This window comes from Urocampus carinirostris, chromosome 6 (genome assembly GCF_059441175.1).
Source record: "Urocampus carinirostris isolate Australia breed hairy pipefish chromosome 6, RoL_Ucar_1.0, whole genome shotgun sequence".
In the NCBI taxonomy this organism is placed as follows: domain Eukaryota; kingdom Metazoa; phylum Chordata; class Actinopteri; order Syngnathiformes; family Syngnathidae; genus Urocampus; species Urocampus carinirostris.
In genome coordinates this window covers 26,703,540-26,722,216 of record NC_142354.1, presented here as the reverse complement: position 1 = coordinate 26,722,216, position 18,677 = coordinate 26,703,540, and the positions used below count along the sequence as shown (strand labels likewise).

At 39.4% G+C, this 18,677-nt stretch overlaps 1 protein-coding gene across 1 annotated transcript in view; it reads right to left on the bottom strand.

Annotated features, from left to right (window-relative positions):
• grm6b (glutamate receptor, metabotropic 6b) overlaps window positions 1–15,502 on the bottom strand; it is a 45,988-nt gene extending 30,486 nt beyond the window's left edge. The window contains exons 1-3 of the mRNA XM_088338517.1: window positions 15,085–15,502; window positions 13,303–13,860; window positions 2,045–2,261 (exon numbers count right to left, since the gene is read on the bottom strand). Of these exons, the coding sequence (XP_088194643.1) occupies window positions 2,045–2,261; window positions 13,303–13,833 (748 nt within the window). The 5' untranslated portion in view covers window positions 13,834–13,860; window positions 15,085–15,502. The remainder of the gene's footprint in view (window positions 1–2,044; window positions 2,262–13,302; window positions 13,861–15,084) is intronic.
• Window positions 15,503–18,677: the final 3,175 nt, after the last annotated feature.

The window sequence follows — 18,677 nt, the reverse complement described above, 5'->3', positions numbered from 1 at the left end:
GTGCGATCGTATTCTACAAAATGCGTTTGTTAACGCGGATGAAAAAGTCACCAACGTCAATGCATGCTTACAACAAAAGCGATCGCAGCAGAATGCACGTTCACGCGAGGGGGTGGGGGGGTGGGGGGTGTTGCGTAGGAGTCGGATTTGGGCACAACACCGGCTCGGGAGCTTTTATACCCGTGGTCCACACGAGAAAATGACGCAGAAATGACGCGATGAGGAAGCGGAACAGTCGCCGGCGTCTGTTTTGCGGGCATACCACCGATGAACAGCGAGTTGGCCAATTTTGCGCTTTTTCCATCGCGGGCAACCACGGGCAAAAAAAAAACTTTTAGCCGTGATTCAGCCGCAAACGGCTGTGTGACCGGCCCCTAAGTCATCTATTTGTGCTAGCAGTCGTTAACGGCTGTGGAGGACCGATCCTGCCATATGTAGAAATAAATGTATAGATGGATAAACAAAACTACAAATATATGCCATATAAATAAATAAACATAAATAAACAAGAATGGTTGTGCACCATAAGAGCATCACCCGCATTGAAATGGAAAACCAAAAGAGTAATCCTGAAATCCTGAAATTTGAAAGTAAATGTTGTTCTGCTCTGGGAGAGTGGAATGGCTTTCTAGGGAAAAAAATGGTGATTCAAGAAATACAAAAGTGCTGATTGAGTTTTTTTGACATTTTTCACATCAAGGGTAACCTACTTCACTGCCTATGAAAGATGGTGGTCATATCTAAACTCCTTCCCTCTTTTCTTGGGTGGAAAGACCCAAAAACAAACAATTATATATATATATATATATATATATATATATATATATATATATATATATATATATATATATATATATATATATATATATATATATATATATATATAACATACTTCGATAGATCCCAAACAAAAACATTATCACCACCCTCGCATTGATCACAGGTAATAATCACTTTACACTTAAATTTATGAAAAAAATGCTTATTCATTTAATTATGCATTTTGTCATTCATTTATTTATGTCTTTTTTTCATGTAGTTTGTCCCGAATATTTCGTCTTGTATTTTGTCATATATTTTGTGCTGTATTTTGTCGTTTGTGTTGTCATATATTTTGTGATGTATTTAGTCGTGTGTTCTGTCAGATATTTTCTTGGGTATTTTGTCATATTTTTATCGTGTGCTTTGTCATTTATTTTGACATGTATCTTCTCTCTTACTTTGTCGTGTATTTTGTTGTCTAACTTGATTTATAGTTAGTCGTGTATTTTGTTTTGTATTTTGTTGAGTTAGTATTTTGTCATGTGTTTCGTTGTGTATTTTGTGTCTAACTTGTTGTATTTTTAGTCATGTATTTTGTTTTGTGTATAGTCATGTGTTTTTAGTGTATTTGCGGATGAATTCTCTCCAGTATTTTCTTTTATATTTCTTTGTGTATTTTATCATGTATTTCGTCGTGTTTTCCATTGTGTATTTTGTAATCTATTTTGTTGTGTGTTTTGTCATGCATTTTATAGTGTATTTTATCAATCAATAGGTAAAAAGCTCAGCCAGTTTGACCCAAACAAAATACATGACGAAAACATGTCAAAATACACAACGAAATACATGACAAAATACACGATAAAATATATTACACAATACACAACAAAACACACAATATACACATCAAAATGCATGACAAAATAAATACAAAATAAAGGAATAAAAAATGACAAAAGGCATTTAAAAAAATGAATAATTTGCATTTATGTCATTTATTTAGGGATTACGTTATTTATTCATGTGTACATTCATTTAGGAGGCATATATTTTTCGACATTAATTCATTTATATATCTATTTCTACCTATGGCAGGATCAGTCCTCCATAGGCGGGTGATTCTCTGTACCAGACAAAAACATGTGAGTTGTTTCTGAACGTGCACTCGTGTGGTATCAGGTATCGTGAATCCTAGAACATCAGAGGAGCTTGCGGCTTTACTTCTTGTGCTGGATATCAGATTATTATCAATTCTACTGCAGTACAGACTGAGAAAAACAACCTGCTTCTCTGGATATCTGGAGGAAAGCATCCACGCCGCTCTCTCCGTAGTTGCCCTCTGACGCTAACGTGGAGACGTAGTTCCAGCCCATGGCTTTCACAATGTCCACCATGGCTTGGGCCTGGTATGAATCTGGAGGTACTACCCGGGAGAAGAACTCGTATCGGCTGTTGTCGCTTAGCTCCGGAGCGGTGGAGGCGTAGCTGATTTGGGGAATCTAAAACAAAAGGATGCGTTATTAAATTAAGTTTCTATAACTTTGCTTGAAAGGAGTACTGCAGGGTTCAATACTAGAACCCTTTGTCAATCACTGGCAAATGATGTATGACCACATTGTAGTTGTATGCTGGCTGCTCGCTATTCCTTAAGGTCCAACGTCTAATGTATAACGTCTTTTTTCTCACCAATCAAAGTTCAACTTAATGTCACAAGCCAGAGATGGAGACAGGACCCAATAGCGTTCGTTTAACTCAGTTTTATTGAAAAAAGAAAGCAGTGCTTCCTTCCACGAGCCAATGATCGTCTGACACGGGTAGCTGATGGCAAAATAATAGTCGTTATTAACAACTGCATATTTGATAGGCATCTTTAAAATCAATGACAAAAATAATTTAACAATTAAATTAAATAAAATAAATATTTGCAACTCATTTAGCAAATGTTTGGAATTCTTATTCCTTAATACTACACAAACAACAATACAAATACAAACTACAATACAAACTATATTGTCAGATACTTCTTTTTTTCCCACCCAAATTAGAAAAATAGTGAAGGAATTTTGCCCATTTTTTTAGACTAAAATAAGAACAAAAATTCTAAATAATTTTGCTAATGTTTTACAAAATAACAACTATATTAGAAGGTACTGTATTTTTTTTTCACCAAAATTAAAAAAATAATGGAATCATTGAGCTAATGTGACATTATTAGACAGTTGTAAACTGGGCAGCACGGCAGGGCAGTGGTTAGTGCGTGTGTGACACAGTTCTGAGGTCATGAGATCGAACCTTCCTGTGTAGTTTGCATGTTCTCCTTGTGCTTGTGTGGGTTTCCTCTGTGCACTACAGTTTTCTCCCACATTCCAAAAACATGCATGTCAGGTTAATTGGGCGGTCCAAATTGTCCCTAGGTGTGAATGAATGATTTGCTGGCAACCAGTTCAGGGTGTCCCCTGCCCACTGCCCGAAGATGGCTGGGATGGGCTCCAGCACCCCCGTGACCCTACTGAGGAAAAGCGGTGCAGATAATGGATGGATGGACATTTTTAGGCTAAAATAAGGCAAATAAAGTTGCCAAAAAAGTCTGAATTATTTTCAACTGTTTTGCTAAAATTATCAGACAATATATTTCTTTTTTGATAAAACAGAAATAACAAAATTAGTTGCGTTTAATTTTCTTATTTTAATTCAAATAAACTTACAATGAGCTCAAGTAGTCCATCAATTTTCAAATTTCTCTGGCAAAAAATTCTGTCAGTTTTCAGGTGGATTGGCGGGTCCAAATTGTCCCTAGGTGTGACTGAGCGAGTGAGTTTTCTGTCCCTGTGTGCCCTGCAATTGGCTGGCAACCAGTTCAGGGTGTCCCCTGCCCGCTGCCCGATAATTGCTGGGATGGGCTCCAGCACCCCCGCGACCCTACTGAGGATAAGCGGTGCAGCTAATGAGATGAGATGAGATATATATATATTCCAAAAACTTGCTGTTCCAAATTTCTTACATCAATGTTTTCTCACCACCATTGATGTTAGGTAAGCCATACATAAATAACTAATGTGTTTTCTTGTTTGTATTCTGCATCCATCTCTAGTTTTTCATAGGCAAGTCCCTCTAGAAAAATATTCTTGATCCCATTGAAGACTTCACACGGATAAATTATGAATGAGATCAATCAAGATGTAAAACATTGATGCTTTTGATGTTTATACCAATGATTTTAGACAAGAAAAACAAAACTCAAGTGTTTACTTTTTAGTATATTAATTCAACCTAAAATAAAATAAATTTGGTATGGGCAGTATACCTAATGATTTTTTTTTTTTTTTTAAAGTGTGCCTTTGTTCTAAAAACGTCAGAAAACAATGCTTCAGATGAGGGGTCGGGAACTAAAGGCTTTTATGAGTACACATAGCTCAGAGATTGTACTCATGCTAATCTTATTTGTAGCATTTCAAATGGTTCAGTCCATTATATAAAGAGCATACCTTCCACTGCAGTTTACAGTTGAGGTTGTCACACCAACAGACCCGTTTGGCTGTACGTCGCTAAGGAATCCTCTATATATAAAAGCTCATTAAACAATTTAGGTTCACTGTTGGGACACTTAATGATAAAAACCCACAGAAAAAAATGAAATTAGCCAGAAATGCAAGCCAACAACTCAGAGCAATTTGATTGGGTCGCAGTAAGGTTGGGCAAATCTATACACACAGCGCACTTCTGTCCATGCAGCACCGTCTGCATTGAAGGTAAATAGAGCAGTATCCTTGTTTCCAGTATTTTGTGACATTTTTACAAAAGAACTCTGCTTGCACCTTGATGTGAAACAACTATTTGAGAAAAAAATGAAGGTCAAAATGAGCCTCAACGATCGTAAGTAATTGCAGGAGGGAGACAATTTCAAAGAGGTATATTTGTTGACACTGGACACAGGCTCTGGCATTATTATTATTTCATATATTTTATCAACTCATCTAATGTACCACAGTGAAGTAAAATGCACTGAGAAATTATATTTTGTCTGGAGAACGAGTTGGGCAGTTTTGCTGAAATTTGCATTAAAATATATAGTATGGCTCTCTTTGGGTCAAAAAGGTCCCGACCCCTGGTTTAGACTAAGACTCAAGCAGACACACTGCAGGGGGATTGCCATCAAAAATTGGACTATCATCCCGAGTATTCATCTCTGCATAATTCTCAATTTGCGTCACAGGGCCATACAGATGCTGGCCGACGCAGCTGTAAAAGCATTTGTTTGGAGAGGAAAATGGCCGAGAAGATTAATTGCGAGGTGTGCCTCGTCTTTGCCGACATGAGCATTCATGCGTATCGTTTCAACTCGTGACCCGGCTAATGCCAGTCAGACCCGACGTGCTGCGCCGTGGCTTAACCCGCCCAGAGAAAGGTAGACACAAGGGCTGCCCAAGGGAGAAGAAGAGAGGAGAGGGAGAACCATTTCACAGATTATCTGCAAGGATTAGGGAGGTTTTAGTCAAATTACGTTAAGCACAGAGGGAGAGACAGAGATCAAGGGACGAGAGAAAGGTTGACGTTTTCTCCGTTTTAAGCCATACAATATATTTAATTCTGGAACCCGTTGGGCTCAACTTTGATGGTGATCCGTCCACTTCTGCAAAAGCTGAAAATACTTCAAACAAAAAAAATAAAGCTTTTTGGAATTCACAATGGCCTACATTCCCCAGATTTTTTTTTTCTTATCTTTGGTAACAATCTGTTTAGAGCAGGGGTGGGCAAACTTTTAGGATCTGCAGCCCGCATCAGGTCAAAAAATGTTTCCAAATTTGACTTGAAAGAAACATCTCTTGGATGCAACTGGGATGCATCATCAATGATATACCCTAGGTTCATTAAGTGTTTCGAGTCTCGACACACTAGACACTCTTGTCCAGGTGACCCAACCATGGTTGATCACACCACAGCTTACGTTCCAGTGGCAGCCCACGGATCTGCCCTTTTGAGACATAGCCACCAGTGGCTTTTTCTGCAGCTTCACATGCTGATTTAATGGCCTTCTCCTTGTCTGCCCCTCGCAAAGGGATTGTCCAGCAAAGCTTTAGCAGACAACTTTGATTGGCTCATAGAAAATCTTCCAGCCCCTGTCCCTGTACTCCTTCACCAGATCTTGGTACTTTGCATGTTTTCTTTTGTTGGTTTCCTCAACCCACTTTTCCCAGGGTACTCTGAGTTCCAGTATAAGCAGGTGTTTTGAAGCCTCAGAGATGAGGATCATGTCTGGCCGGAGAGATGCTGCTGCGATGTGCTGGGGGAACTTCAGCTGTTTTCCCAAGTCGACATGCAACTGCCAATCAGAGTTTGGAGAAATCCAGTTGTTGTCTATGGACATGCATGGGGCCTCTCTCTTTGATGAAGGGGACTTCCTTGCTAGTGGCTTGATGGTATTTCCTTGTTCTGATTCCCAGGGCTTTGCTTTCAGCAACTGCTTTCAGAACCTGTTCATGGCGCCAGCGATAGTGACTATCAGCTAGGGACTTTAAGGAGATGCTCCAAAGAGCCTCTACTAGAGCAAAGGGGACAAGAGTGTGTCCTTCTTCCCTTACAAATGAAGGTTTGCTGGGCTGGTTCAAGGGCCTTCGTAAACTGCCTGAACAATGAAACGGACGCAGTGGTCTCCCTACACAATGTTCGACCAGGTAACGTTGCGCTCTAATGTGTTCTCCCACCTTGTCCATGCCCTCTGCTTCTGGAGTCTAACTGCCTTGCTTACTCACACTTCCTCCACACCTGCTCGTACCTCTTCCTGGAAAAGGTGGTTTATTTCCTTTGCCTGGGATCTGACCGAGTTGGGTATTCTCAGCTCTCTACTTCCTTCCGGTTCTCACTTCGATCCCAGGTGCTGTCTTGGGAATCCCTATACTGTAGAACCTCTTTTGTACGTGCCACCTTGAACTCTTTAGTGAGCCCACTGAGGGGTAGCTAGTGAGGCTGCAGGGAGGTCCCATCCACTTCCAAAGATATGCACTGATCTTCTTTTCGAAAGACTCCACAGTTGTTAGTGGTACTGCATAAATAAGGAGAGACACAAAACTCTGGGCAGAATGGAGTCCTGGTTGATCCAGGCTTGAAATCTATCAGGAAGGCCAGACTTGTACAACTTGGTGAGCCATACTGGCAGTTGTCAACCAGACTCTTGGATGTTGGCAAGGTCTCTCAGAGAAGGGTCAAAGAGCTTGACTGGCTCTTATTGGTTGTTTTAAGATAATTGGGATCTCAGTTCCAGAGATTGAATACTAGAGCTTGTCCATCGCCACCCCACTCTTCTAAACCATGTAATTTGACTTGGAGGGCTTGAAGCTTAACCTCACCCATGTGATCAGTCTCCCCAAACACTGCACTTTTACTGAGTACCTTAAAATAAACAATGTTAAAGTAACCCTTTAAGATTCAACTTTTACCACTACGGTAACTTAGTGATAATATGGTACAGAGTGTTATATTAACACTGGTAATTTTATTGTGTACCCTTCTAATTTTACAAAAAAACATATCAGGAGTTGTGGTGAATTTTTGATAGTGTGGCTTGTAGGTTGTTGAATATATGTTTCGTACTCGGAGTGGTACCAGAGCACTGGCGTAGTGCAAGTGGGGTTCCCTTGTACAAAGCAAAAGGTGACATGCTGGTGTGTAGTAATTTGAGAGATATAAGTCTGTTAAGTGTGGTGGGAAAGCTTTATAGGAGGATTTTGATTTTAAGACAGTAGTAGTACTTCGGGAGGAACATTGTGTGTTCGGAGGAAGAAGGGGATGTACAGATCAGATTTTTGCAGTGAGGCAGTTGTGTTTATAGAGTTTATAGCGAACGGAAGATATGTCTATTGGGCCTTTATGGATTTAGAGAAAGCATATCACAGGACATTGTGGCAAGAGTTGAGGATATATCGGATACGTGCTTGGTTGCTGCACCCTGTGCAAAGCTTGTATGAGGATAGTAGAGCTTGTGTTTTAGTGGAGTGATCAAGTGGTTTCCGGTGAGAGTGGGTTTTAGGCAAGGGTGTGTCAAGTCACCATGGCTGTTCAATTTGTATATGAATAGAGTTGTGTGTGAGGTGCTTATAAGAGCAGGGAGAGCAGGTAGTTTGTGAGAGTGGGTTTTATGTGAGTCAGCTGTTGGTTGCAGATGACACTACTTTGGTGGCTGACTCTGCTGCAGGACTGAGTGCTTGGGTAGTTAAGTTTGATAGAGTGTGTAAGAGAAAGAAGCTTAAAATGAATGCAGACAATAGTAAGGTAATAATGTGTTGGAGATGTGATTAGGTAGGTGGATTAGAGATTTTGTTAAATTGTGTAAAGTTGCAGGACGTAGATGGTTTTAAGTATTTGGCCTCGTATGTGGCAACAGGTGGTGGTTTGGAAAAGGATGCGAAGAAGAGGGTGGGTACAGGGTGAAAGGAAATGGGTGTGCTGAACGGATTGTTCCAATGTAGGGATATGCGAATGGATGCAAACTGAGGATTGTATGAATGTGTGGTGGTACCAACAATGTTGTATGGCTCAGAGGCGTGGGCTTTGAGAGTAATTGAGCATAATAGGCTAAAAGTCATTGAAATTAAATTGTGTAGTGTGTGTGGAGTTACATGACTTGAGGTTAAGGAATGACGAAGAAAGAAGAAGAACTGGTGTGGTGACAGCTTGCTGAGAGGGTTGATGGAAATATTCTGAGGTGGTTTTGACATATGGAAAGAATGAATGAAGGATGTTTTACTAAGAGAGTATGTATTGCAGAAGTAGTAATAAATAGAGTAAGAGGAACGCCTAAATGTGGTTGGATGAATGGGGTGAAACGTGCTCTAGATGTGAGGTGTGAAGAATAGTTAAGAATGACGCATATGATGAAGAGGGGTTACACCAATGTATGCCGTCGGGCCTCTGTTGATAAAGGGTTGCATGGCAAAGCAACTAACCTCTGTTGTACTGTGGGCTTAATGTTTGGTGTCAGTTTGGGAAGAGTGAATGGCAATGAATTTTTGGTGAATGTGAGTGTGTTCTTGACTCTAGACATCCTCACTAGGGGGATATGGCTTTGGTATATAGGTATAGGTAATATTTTATTGTTTTATATTTTATTATACAGGACTGTCGCAGAAAATGTGAAGTATTATCTGTAATGTGATAAAACAAAAGTGTCATACATTCTGAATTACAAAGTGACTGAAATATTGCAAGCCTTTGATCATTTTAAGATTGCTGATTATGGCCTACAGCCTACTTATGGAATTGTAATATTTGGAGATGAATTCATTGAGTTTTCACCATAATCAGCAATATTAGAATACTTCAGTTGATTTGTAATGAATCCTGAATTTATGACATTTCGATTTTACATTACAGAAAATAGAGAACTTTGTTACAATATTTACATTTTCTGACGCAGTCCTGCAATCTCAGACTTATCTTTCATTGAATTCGACCGTAACGGTGCTTATCGGTGAAAACAGCTCCTCCTGTGTCCGTGAGCAGATGTCAAGCATCAAAGCAAATGGTCTGCGAATGGCAAAGCGTGTGCACTGGAGATTGCAGCACATATGGACAGTAGGCAGAAAGGCAGCATTTAGTTAAATCTGCTCCTCTCCACAAGTTGCCGTTATCCTGGAAGCAATGTCATCCTCTGGCCTGATGCTCTATTTTCAGCCTAGGGTCCTGAGCTGCTGAGAGGGGCTTAGCGGTGGTTGGGATCTATAATTCTTTAGTTAACATCTGCCCTCGTGCCCAAGCTGCTGTTCCTTGGCTCTCGCAGAGCGCCGCCTTCATAAAGAATGCAAGTGGCCCCCGGGAAGACGGAGGCATACGCCTTGCTCCTTTTGCTCCTTGAAAAATGTGTTCTTATGAATTGGTCTGGTCTTTATTGGTTATGGATTTACGTATAGCCTAGATGAATGACAAAATAATATTGTACAGGGTTTCAAATTGAAATCGTCACTAGTCCATCTTCGGTACGAAAAACTAATCAGATACATGGCAGATTAGCCAGGTTGCTTATATGATTTTTATACGCTATACTAATCATTACAGGTCAATTGTCGGTATGAGAAACTAGCTACATAACAGATTTCAAGTTTTGTGGTATTATTTTAATATGCTAACAAGAGTATGAGTATAGATGATAAGAGGGGACTGTATGAGAGTGTGATTGTGCCAACTGTGTTGTATGGTGCAGAGCCTTGGAGCCTGAACGCAGATTTAAGAGGGAAATTAAATGTTTTTGAGATGAAGTGTTTGAGGAGTATGTTAGGAGAGACAAGATTGGATGGATTAAGAAATTAAATTGTCAGAGACAGAACTGGAGTAGTAGTGGAACTGAGCAACCGTGTGGATAATAGAGCACTCGGTTGGGTTGGACACATGGAGAGGATGGATGAGGAGCGAATGTTGAAGAGGATCTACAGAGCAGAAATAAATGGAAGGAGACCAAGAGGAAGGTTGCGATTGACCTGGATGGATGGTGTTATGAATTCACTGCAGGAAAGAGGTCTAAATCTAGTGGAAGCTAGAGCTCTTGTTGGTAATAAGAATGAGTGGAGAGGTGTTGTAAAAGGATAGTCGGATGTTTTGGATGCGTTCTAAGGGATGGGCAGGGCACCTGTATGATGCGGCAGGGGTAAACCAGTGAAAGCTGTCGGGCCCTGCTGTTGAACAAAAGAGTGTGTTGTGTCACCCTGACCCGAGTGACATGGCCGCTTTCTTGTGTCCCTTTTCATTTGGAGGGACGAAAGCTTGACTAACTTAGATGCCGAGGTGCCTAACTTGTTTGGGTTTTAGGCATTTGGGTTGGCCATGGTCCAAAATGTTTGTGTGTGTTTTTTGCTATTTTTTCTTCCTTTTTTAATTTCTTTGTTATTGTATGTGTTTGTCTTGGTGTCGCTCACCCCTCTTAAGGGATGGGACCAAGGTAGATAAATAGAATTTTTATATGCTATACTAATCTTCTCAGCTCAATTGTCGGTATGAAGAACTGTAAACCTACACATCAGATTAGCCAAGTTTATGTTGTTATTTATTATATGCAAAAGTTATCGACACAGATCAATTCTCAGAACAGAAAACTTAAAGCTACATGACAAATTCGTCAGGTTTGTGGTATTTTAAGTCTATTAATTTTTACAGATCAATTGTTGGTATAAAAAAATAAACAGCAACACGGCTTATTAACCAGGTCTCTTGTATTGAATATATACGTTATACTTATCATGTCAGGTCGATCGCTGTTACAGAAAACTAAAGAGCAACATAAGAGATTAGCCAGGCTGGTGGTTTCATATTTAAATGTTATAATAATTTTACAGATCAATCGTCGGGACCAAAAACTAAAAAAGCTACATGGCAGATTTGCTAGGTTTGTTGTATAATATTAATACACTATATTTATACAGGTCAATCGCCTGTTTTGAAAACTAAAAGCTACAAATCAGATTAGCCAGGTTTTTGGAATTACATTAAGCTGTTATTCTAATTGTTACTGGTCAATCGTCGGAACAAAAAACTAAAAAGATTGAGGCAGATTAGCCAGGTCGCCTGTATTATAATCATATGCTATGCTAATAATCACAAGTCAATAAAAGCTAGATGGCAGATTATCCAGGTTGCTTTTATTATATTTATACGCTATACTAAACATCACAAGTCAATCCTCAGTACAAAAAAACTAAAAAGCTACATAATAGATAAGCCATGTTTGTTGTGTAATATTTACAGTATATGCAATACTAGTCGTCACAAGTCAATCGGTATTAAAAACTGAAAAGCTCGATAAAAGATTAGCCAAGTTGGTGGCATTATATTAATACGCTATACTATTAGTCAAAGGTCAGTCGTTGATATGTAAAACTAAAAAAACTACGTAACACATAAGCCACGTTTGTTATATCTACAATATATGCTATGCTAATCATGACAGGTTAATCGTCGTAATGAAAACTCCAAGCTACATGGCGGATTATTCAGGTTGCTTGTATTATATTTATGCGCTATGCTAATCGTCTCAAGTCAATCGTGGGTACAAGAAAATGAAGAGATACCTGGAAGATTATTCCGGTTGGTTGTATTATATTTATACATGTTACTCTTTGGTACGGATCAATTGTCAGTATGAAAAACTAAAATACTACATGGCAGATTAGCCAGGTTGCTTACATTATATTCATAAACTATACTGGTTCTTACAGGGTCAATCATCACTGAATTCCTCCTCATGAAAATATTCTCCCTGCCGTATATACTTGCATCCAAGGTGAGTTTACAACTATAAAAAAAATACTGAAAACAGGAGTCTTAAATGCACATATTCGGCTGTGTGTCACCAGTGTCAAATGGTAGGACGCACATGGGAAGGAGGGTGCGGCTAATACAGGAACAACAAAACAACAGGAATTCAATAGGGCAAATGTCAGCATAGAATTTACAGTAAAAGTATGCTGAATTTTGATCTTTTTATCCGGGTAATTATTTGGGATTGAACTATACCTGGAGGGGAAAAAAAAACACATTGGGCAGGAAGCAGATATGGAGAATGAGACCTTTGAGTGGTTTGAAACCCGGAGGCAAAATTGATCTGGAGTGTCTCGCTTAAGTGTTAATTTGGAAGCTTTCAGGGTTGCCCAGGTCAATATCTTTTTTTTATTACAAGGCTTATTTTAAAGCATATTAAGGAGGCTCCTATACAATTTGTATCTGGATAATTACTTTCGGAGCAACGCACTACTTTTTGGTTTCGGTAATCAGGGTGGTAACTAAATGACTATGTAAATGAAGGCTGAGCATGCGTAAGACTCGTCTCGGGAAGTGGTGCCCCTAAGATCTTGGCGGTTAAGGGATATGTTAAACGAGAAATAGTAACTAATTTATTACTGTTTTTCCAGTAACGCGCCCAAAACTGCTTATAGGTGGGGTGAGTCAGTTGAGGTTTCAGGAAAAAAAAAGTTAAATACGGTCTTTCTTAAATATGGTCTTTATTAAGTGTGTGTTAACAATGCCTAACTGAGTTCAAATAGCAATTATGCCTCATTCTCTAATGCGCCTAACTGCTTTTATCTTACTTTTAGCAAAGCTGTTCAAACATTCGGTAGGAGAAATGGGGGGGCTTACGAGTCACTTCACGCTCGTCGCTGCGTTTTTTTGGTTCGTTTCTATTTGTTAGTTTAACACGTAAGTGGTGATAGTAAGAAAAGGGCTGCTTTAAGTACACTCCAAACGACAACTCAAACCCCAAGAAAGATGAAAAAGCATGTTTAAGAAATGCACCATACTTTCACGCTCACCATAAACAAGCTGACTGGGGCTGCAATAATGACATAAGCCAGGAGATGGCGGCAGTGAGTCTCCTTTAAGAATTTTTATAACTTTTATATCCATTTGCCAGCACAAATAAATTCGTTTAGATAAAAATAAAAGCCAATTCAATTCAAAAGTTCAATGGGTTACAGAATAAGTGCTGGAAAATGGATCCCTTGCCATGTCTCATTATCATACATGCTGAAAAAGAAGTACTAAAAATGAGAGCAATCTTACGGAAAAGAGCCTAAGCACGTTGGCCACCATGATGGAGACGGAGCTTCCCGAGGCCCCGATGACGCCGACAACCCTCTCGGGTTTGGGGATGATAGGCGGTTCCCCGTTGGAGCAGCGCACGTCCGACGTGTCCTTCTGAATGAGGGCCTGCACAAAAGTAAGCGACTGCTCCAGAGCGTACGTGTCCCTGGAGCAAGTGTCCAGGATCCGGGCCCCCAGCGTGATGTTGGGCAGGAGTTCCGGGTCACTGTTGATCTGGTCCAGGGCGTACAACATGGCCTCCAAGCGGTGTATCCCTTTTTCCCTTTTGATGTCCCCGCAGGGAACTCCCACCGGTCCTCGGGAGTGCACCGGGAACAGGCCCCCCAGGGTGATGTCGCCTTCAATTTTCAGGGACTGAGGCTGGGTGCCTTGTTGTGCTAGCAGGCCTGGGGGGCTCCAGGTCAGAAGAACCCAAAGCAGTCCAGACCACTTCCAGAACCAGCAGCAGTGATGGGAATAAAGGGGTAGTGATGTCATCGTGATGACCATCCGAGGTTCTCCTTTTACCTTTGACACCTGTAAGGTTTGTGATTTATTTATTGTTGTCATTATTTACTGGCATGATCTATTCCAAGGGTCAACAACCTTTTTGATACTTTTTACTTATTTGCGCTACCAGTTTGATATTCATTTCAAAAATAACGTATTATGTTATCACTATGCTGTAGTTATTAGAAGTAGGGTTAAAATGGGCTTATTCAACTACTATAACATCCGCCTTGTGTAAGTGGTTAACATATATTCATTACAGGCTTATTTGTAATTAAAAAAATTGAAGAATTAATCATGCATTGATGGACACTGAACACACAAATTATTTCTTATGCCAGTTAGAAATCAAATTTCCTAGAAAATAGTAACCACCCATTACTGTGGGCAATTTTCAGAACCGGTCCCTGAGCTAATCGGGTGTTCTTGCTACACTGGGGACTCCTGTTGTATTCTATTGATAATTTACAAGCTTTAGGTTAGCCTGTAGCAACTTTTATGAATATTGTACTTAGTATGCAATGTAAAGAAACATTTGTAGATTTCTACTTGTATGTAATACTCTTATTGGCATTAAAACGAGATAAGGGTGTTAAAAATATTGTAAATTAAGATAAGTTAACAACAAAATGATTCAAGTGTATACAGCAATTGAGCTTTTACTTGTTTGAATTTTATTTCATAATAATTAAGCATTTTGTATTTTTTGCCAATATATTTTCTGTTAATTTTAAGAATTCTTCCTCTTATTTTGCTATAGAAATCTTATTTTAAATCGTTTTTCAAAAAAACTTTGCTTTTTAATATTTTTCTTAGCATATGTCGTAAGCTAATGATCTGTTTTATAATTTTACCAATTGTCAAGATTATTCTTACTTAGAAAAATAAATAAGTATTTTTTTCGTTTTCCTAATTTTTTACATTTTTCTAATAAAGATTTTGCTTATTGCATGTCTTCTTTGTATATGATTTTAAAAAGATTATTTTTTTATTTTGCTAAAGTAATTTCAATCTCGAGTATTTTTCCTCATTTTACTATAAAACAAGCCAGCATCATTACATTTAATACACTTTCCAGAGTTATATTTTGTATTATATCTATGCATTTGATTATAACAGAGAAGAAATATAATTTCAGAAGCACATATGGTTGATTTTTTTTACTTGGATCCATGCAATGGGTAAAAACCACATCGTGATATTCTGCAACTAGATTAAAATATTAAAAGAAAAAAGAAAAAAGTCACTCACCTGCCCATTGTTCACCACCTTCTTGACCAAAGTCGATCACGTGCTTGCGTCCATTTTCTCTCATAAAGGGGAAATTTTATCTGAGAGATCCCGCTTTCTCTCGCCGCTCCTCTCTCATCTCTCTCTCAAAAGAGCAAAAATTTCCCCAAAACAATTTCCAGATCAAACCCAAAATCTTAGCCTTTGGGGCATGATATCATTGCAGGGTCGAGGAAAAGTGTGTGTGTTTGATGTAGATGCACAAAAAAAAGAGAAAAAGTGCAATATAACAGCAGTGAGATTCTACAAATCCCTTAAAAGCTCTCTCATGCTCTCTCTGGCTGCTTCTTTTCCTTTCTCTGCTTGCATTTCATTGCATTGCTAACGTGCCGGCTGCTCCACCTCCTCTCTCGCCCGTCTTTGGGTGCACTAATGGCCACAGATTGGGATTATCATGCAGGCGTCTGTGAAGAAACCACGAGGTGGACTAGCCCACTTTTTTCCCATAGAGTTGAAGCAAATAGAGAAAAAAAACAAGGTCTCCACCCCCCACTATGATGGACCTCGCTCACTTTGAGAGATTAGATGAGTGATTTGATTCATGCTCTCGCTCGCTCACTCACACACATTTGCTCTCTCATTCCCCCACCTGTCAAGAGGAAAAGATGAACCCACATATGAACAAAGTGTTCCATTTGAACTGAAGGTTGTGACAGAGTAATAAAATGGACTTCAAGTCAAAGTCGGCCAAAATCAGACGGTTTTTAAGTAGTTTTAGACACTACTAGTTATGGTGATGCAAATAAGGTGTCATATTTAAACAAATGAGCTATAAAATATGAAAGTGATATCTATTTCTATACATACTTTGCATTTCTTTATGATTCATGACAGATTTGGGACCTTACTTATGATATGTATATGAATCTGCTGTAAAAATTGCTGCTGCTGGACCTAAGTCCTGCCTTTGACACTGTGGACCATATCTTACTAGATTGTCTAGAAAAATGGATTGGTCTCTCAGGAACCGTCTTCTCATGGTTCGGGTCCTACATCTGAGCCCTTTAGTGTCACCTGTGGCATTCCGCAGGGTTCAGTACTTGGCCCCCTTCTTTTCAGCATTTGCATGCTTTCATTAGGTGATATTGTTCACAAGTATTATATCAGTTTCCATTGCTATGTAGATGACACTGAACTGTATCTTCCGAAGGAGGAATATGCCCCACTAAAGTGTGGAAATTTGGAGGCTGACTCCTCCACCATGAAAAAAATAAAAAGTTAATTATTGGTAGTTCTCAACTCCATGACTTGTTTCTCAAACACTGTTCCGAACCTTGACAAATGTTATATCACCCAGAGTGACTCTTTCAAAAATGTAGGTGTTACATTTGACCCAAATCTGTTCTTTCAGTTACACATTAATAATAACATTTTTTATTCCATCTTCGCAACATTGCAAAAATTCGCCTCATGCGCTCCCGGTCCGATGCTGGGATTATAATTCATGCATTTGTTACCTCCAGTCTCAATTACTGTAATGCACCATTTTTAGGTCTCCCAAAGTCTAGCATCAAAAGTCTCTAGCTGGTACAAAATGCTGCAGCCAGACTTATAACTAAGACAAGAAACTGTGATCACATCACGCTGATTTTGGCTGACTTCTGCTGACTCCCTGTCAATTTAAAATTTGATTATGGTTCTGTTGGTATTATACAAAATTATGCACTGACTTTCCCCCTCAGATTTAATTTCCTCCTCCTATGTTGCTACTGTGAGCATTCGCTCGGAAAATGCTGGTCTACCAGTGATCCCTAGAGCCAAGAAGAAGTCTGCAGGTTTAAGAGTGTTCTCCATTTAAGACCCGGTGCTGTGGAACACTCTGCCCTATGAAATTTGATCTGCAACCTCAGTGGAAGTGTTTAAATCTAGGCTTAAGACACACTTTCATTCAATAGCTTATAAAGGATGTTGACTTCAGGAAGTGGTCAACCGGATATTCTCTAATACCTACATTTCAGGTTGATTATGTCTATGTATTGTCTAGCACTTTAAAACATTTCCATTACCATTGACATTACCATTCCAGTTAGTCGCAACATTATTTGTGATTTATGACAAATTTATGACTCTACCCTTCGTATGGATGAAGCTGTAAAAATAATTCATGACTTTAGTTGTTCCTTTTTTGTGCATTCCCAGGGTAGCGACAAAGGGGTTAGCGCGTCCGCAGCACAGTTATGAGGTCATGGGTTAAAATTCAGCTACCAACCTTTCTGTGCATGGTTTGCATGTTCTTCCTGTGCTCGAGTGGGTTTCCTCCTCTGGTTTCTTTCCACATTTCAAAAACAATTGGCTAGGTTTGAATGTGCAAGAGAATTGTCTGTCTCTGTGTGAGTGGCTAGCAACGGGTTCAGGGTGTCACCTGCCCACTGCCCGAAGAGGGCTGGGATGGCCTCCAGCGCCCCCGCAATCCTACTGAGCCTACAGATAATAGATGGATGGTATTCCCAATAGCCCTTTTCGATGTACGACCTTAACTATCAATCTTATGCAAATGAGTTGCATATGTTTATTTTTATGGCTGCAGTTATTTCATTCTCTGCATTCAAAACTGTCCTTTTTGATTTGTGATTGTTTAATGACCCTACTGGTCAGATGAAGCCAAATGATTTATGAGTACTGTATATTATTTATGAATGTATTAGAATGGATTAATGGGCAGCAGGGCGGGAGCAGTGGTTAGCGCATGTACGGCACAGTTCTGAGGTCATGAGATCGAACCTCCTGTGTGGAGTTTGCATGTTATCCCTGTGCTTGTGTGGGTTTTCTCCGAGCGCTCCGGTTTCCTCCCACATTCCAAAAAGATGCATGTTAGGATAATTGGCCGGTGCAAATTTTCCCTAGGTGAGAATGAGCTAGTGAGTTGTTTGTCTCCGTGTGCCCTGCGACTGGCTGGGAACCAGTTCGGGGTGTCCCCTGCCCACTGCCCGAAGATAGCTTGGATGGGCTCCAGCACCCCCGCCACCCTACTGAGGATAAGTGGTGCAGATAATGGATGGATAGAATGGATTACAAACATTATATATGCATTCCTTGCATTTTTTGCATTCTGGGTAGTGATGTAAGGCTTAGTTTTTATTTTTGAAAACTAGATAAAGCAAGTTTATATCCTTTACATTCCTGCCACCCAAATGATATATTCATGACCTTAATTGGTATATTAAATCAAAATCAGCTATACAAATATAATTTATGAATGGAGTTATAATCATTCTTGGCATTCCAAAACATTGATTACTGATTTATGACCCTGTCAAATTCAAATGAAATGAGTTATGAAATTTTTATTTATGACTAATTATTACATCCTTGCTTTCCTGACATTTGTAACATTCATTTTTTATTTCAAATTGATTTTCTAACCCTACCCGTCCAATTGATGCAAATGAGTTATGACAATACGCTTTATGACTGACTGTATTAGAATCTGCATTCCTTGCATTTTGGGAATTCCTGACATTCCTGAGTAGTGACCTGAAGCTTTGTTTTTATTTATGAAAACGTAGATAGAGCGAGTAACGATTAACCACGCCTTAATTATTTTGAACCGTCTT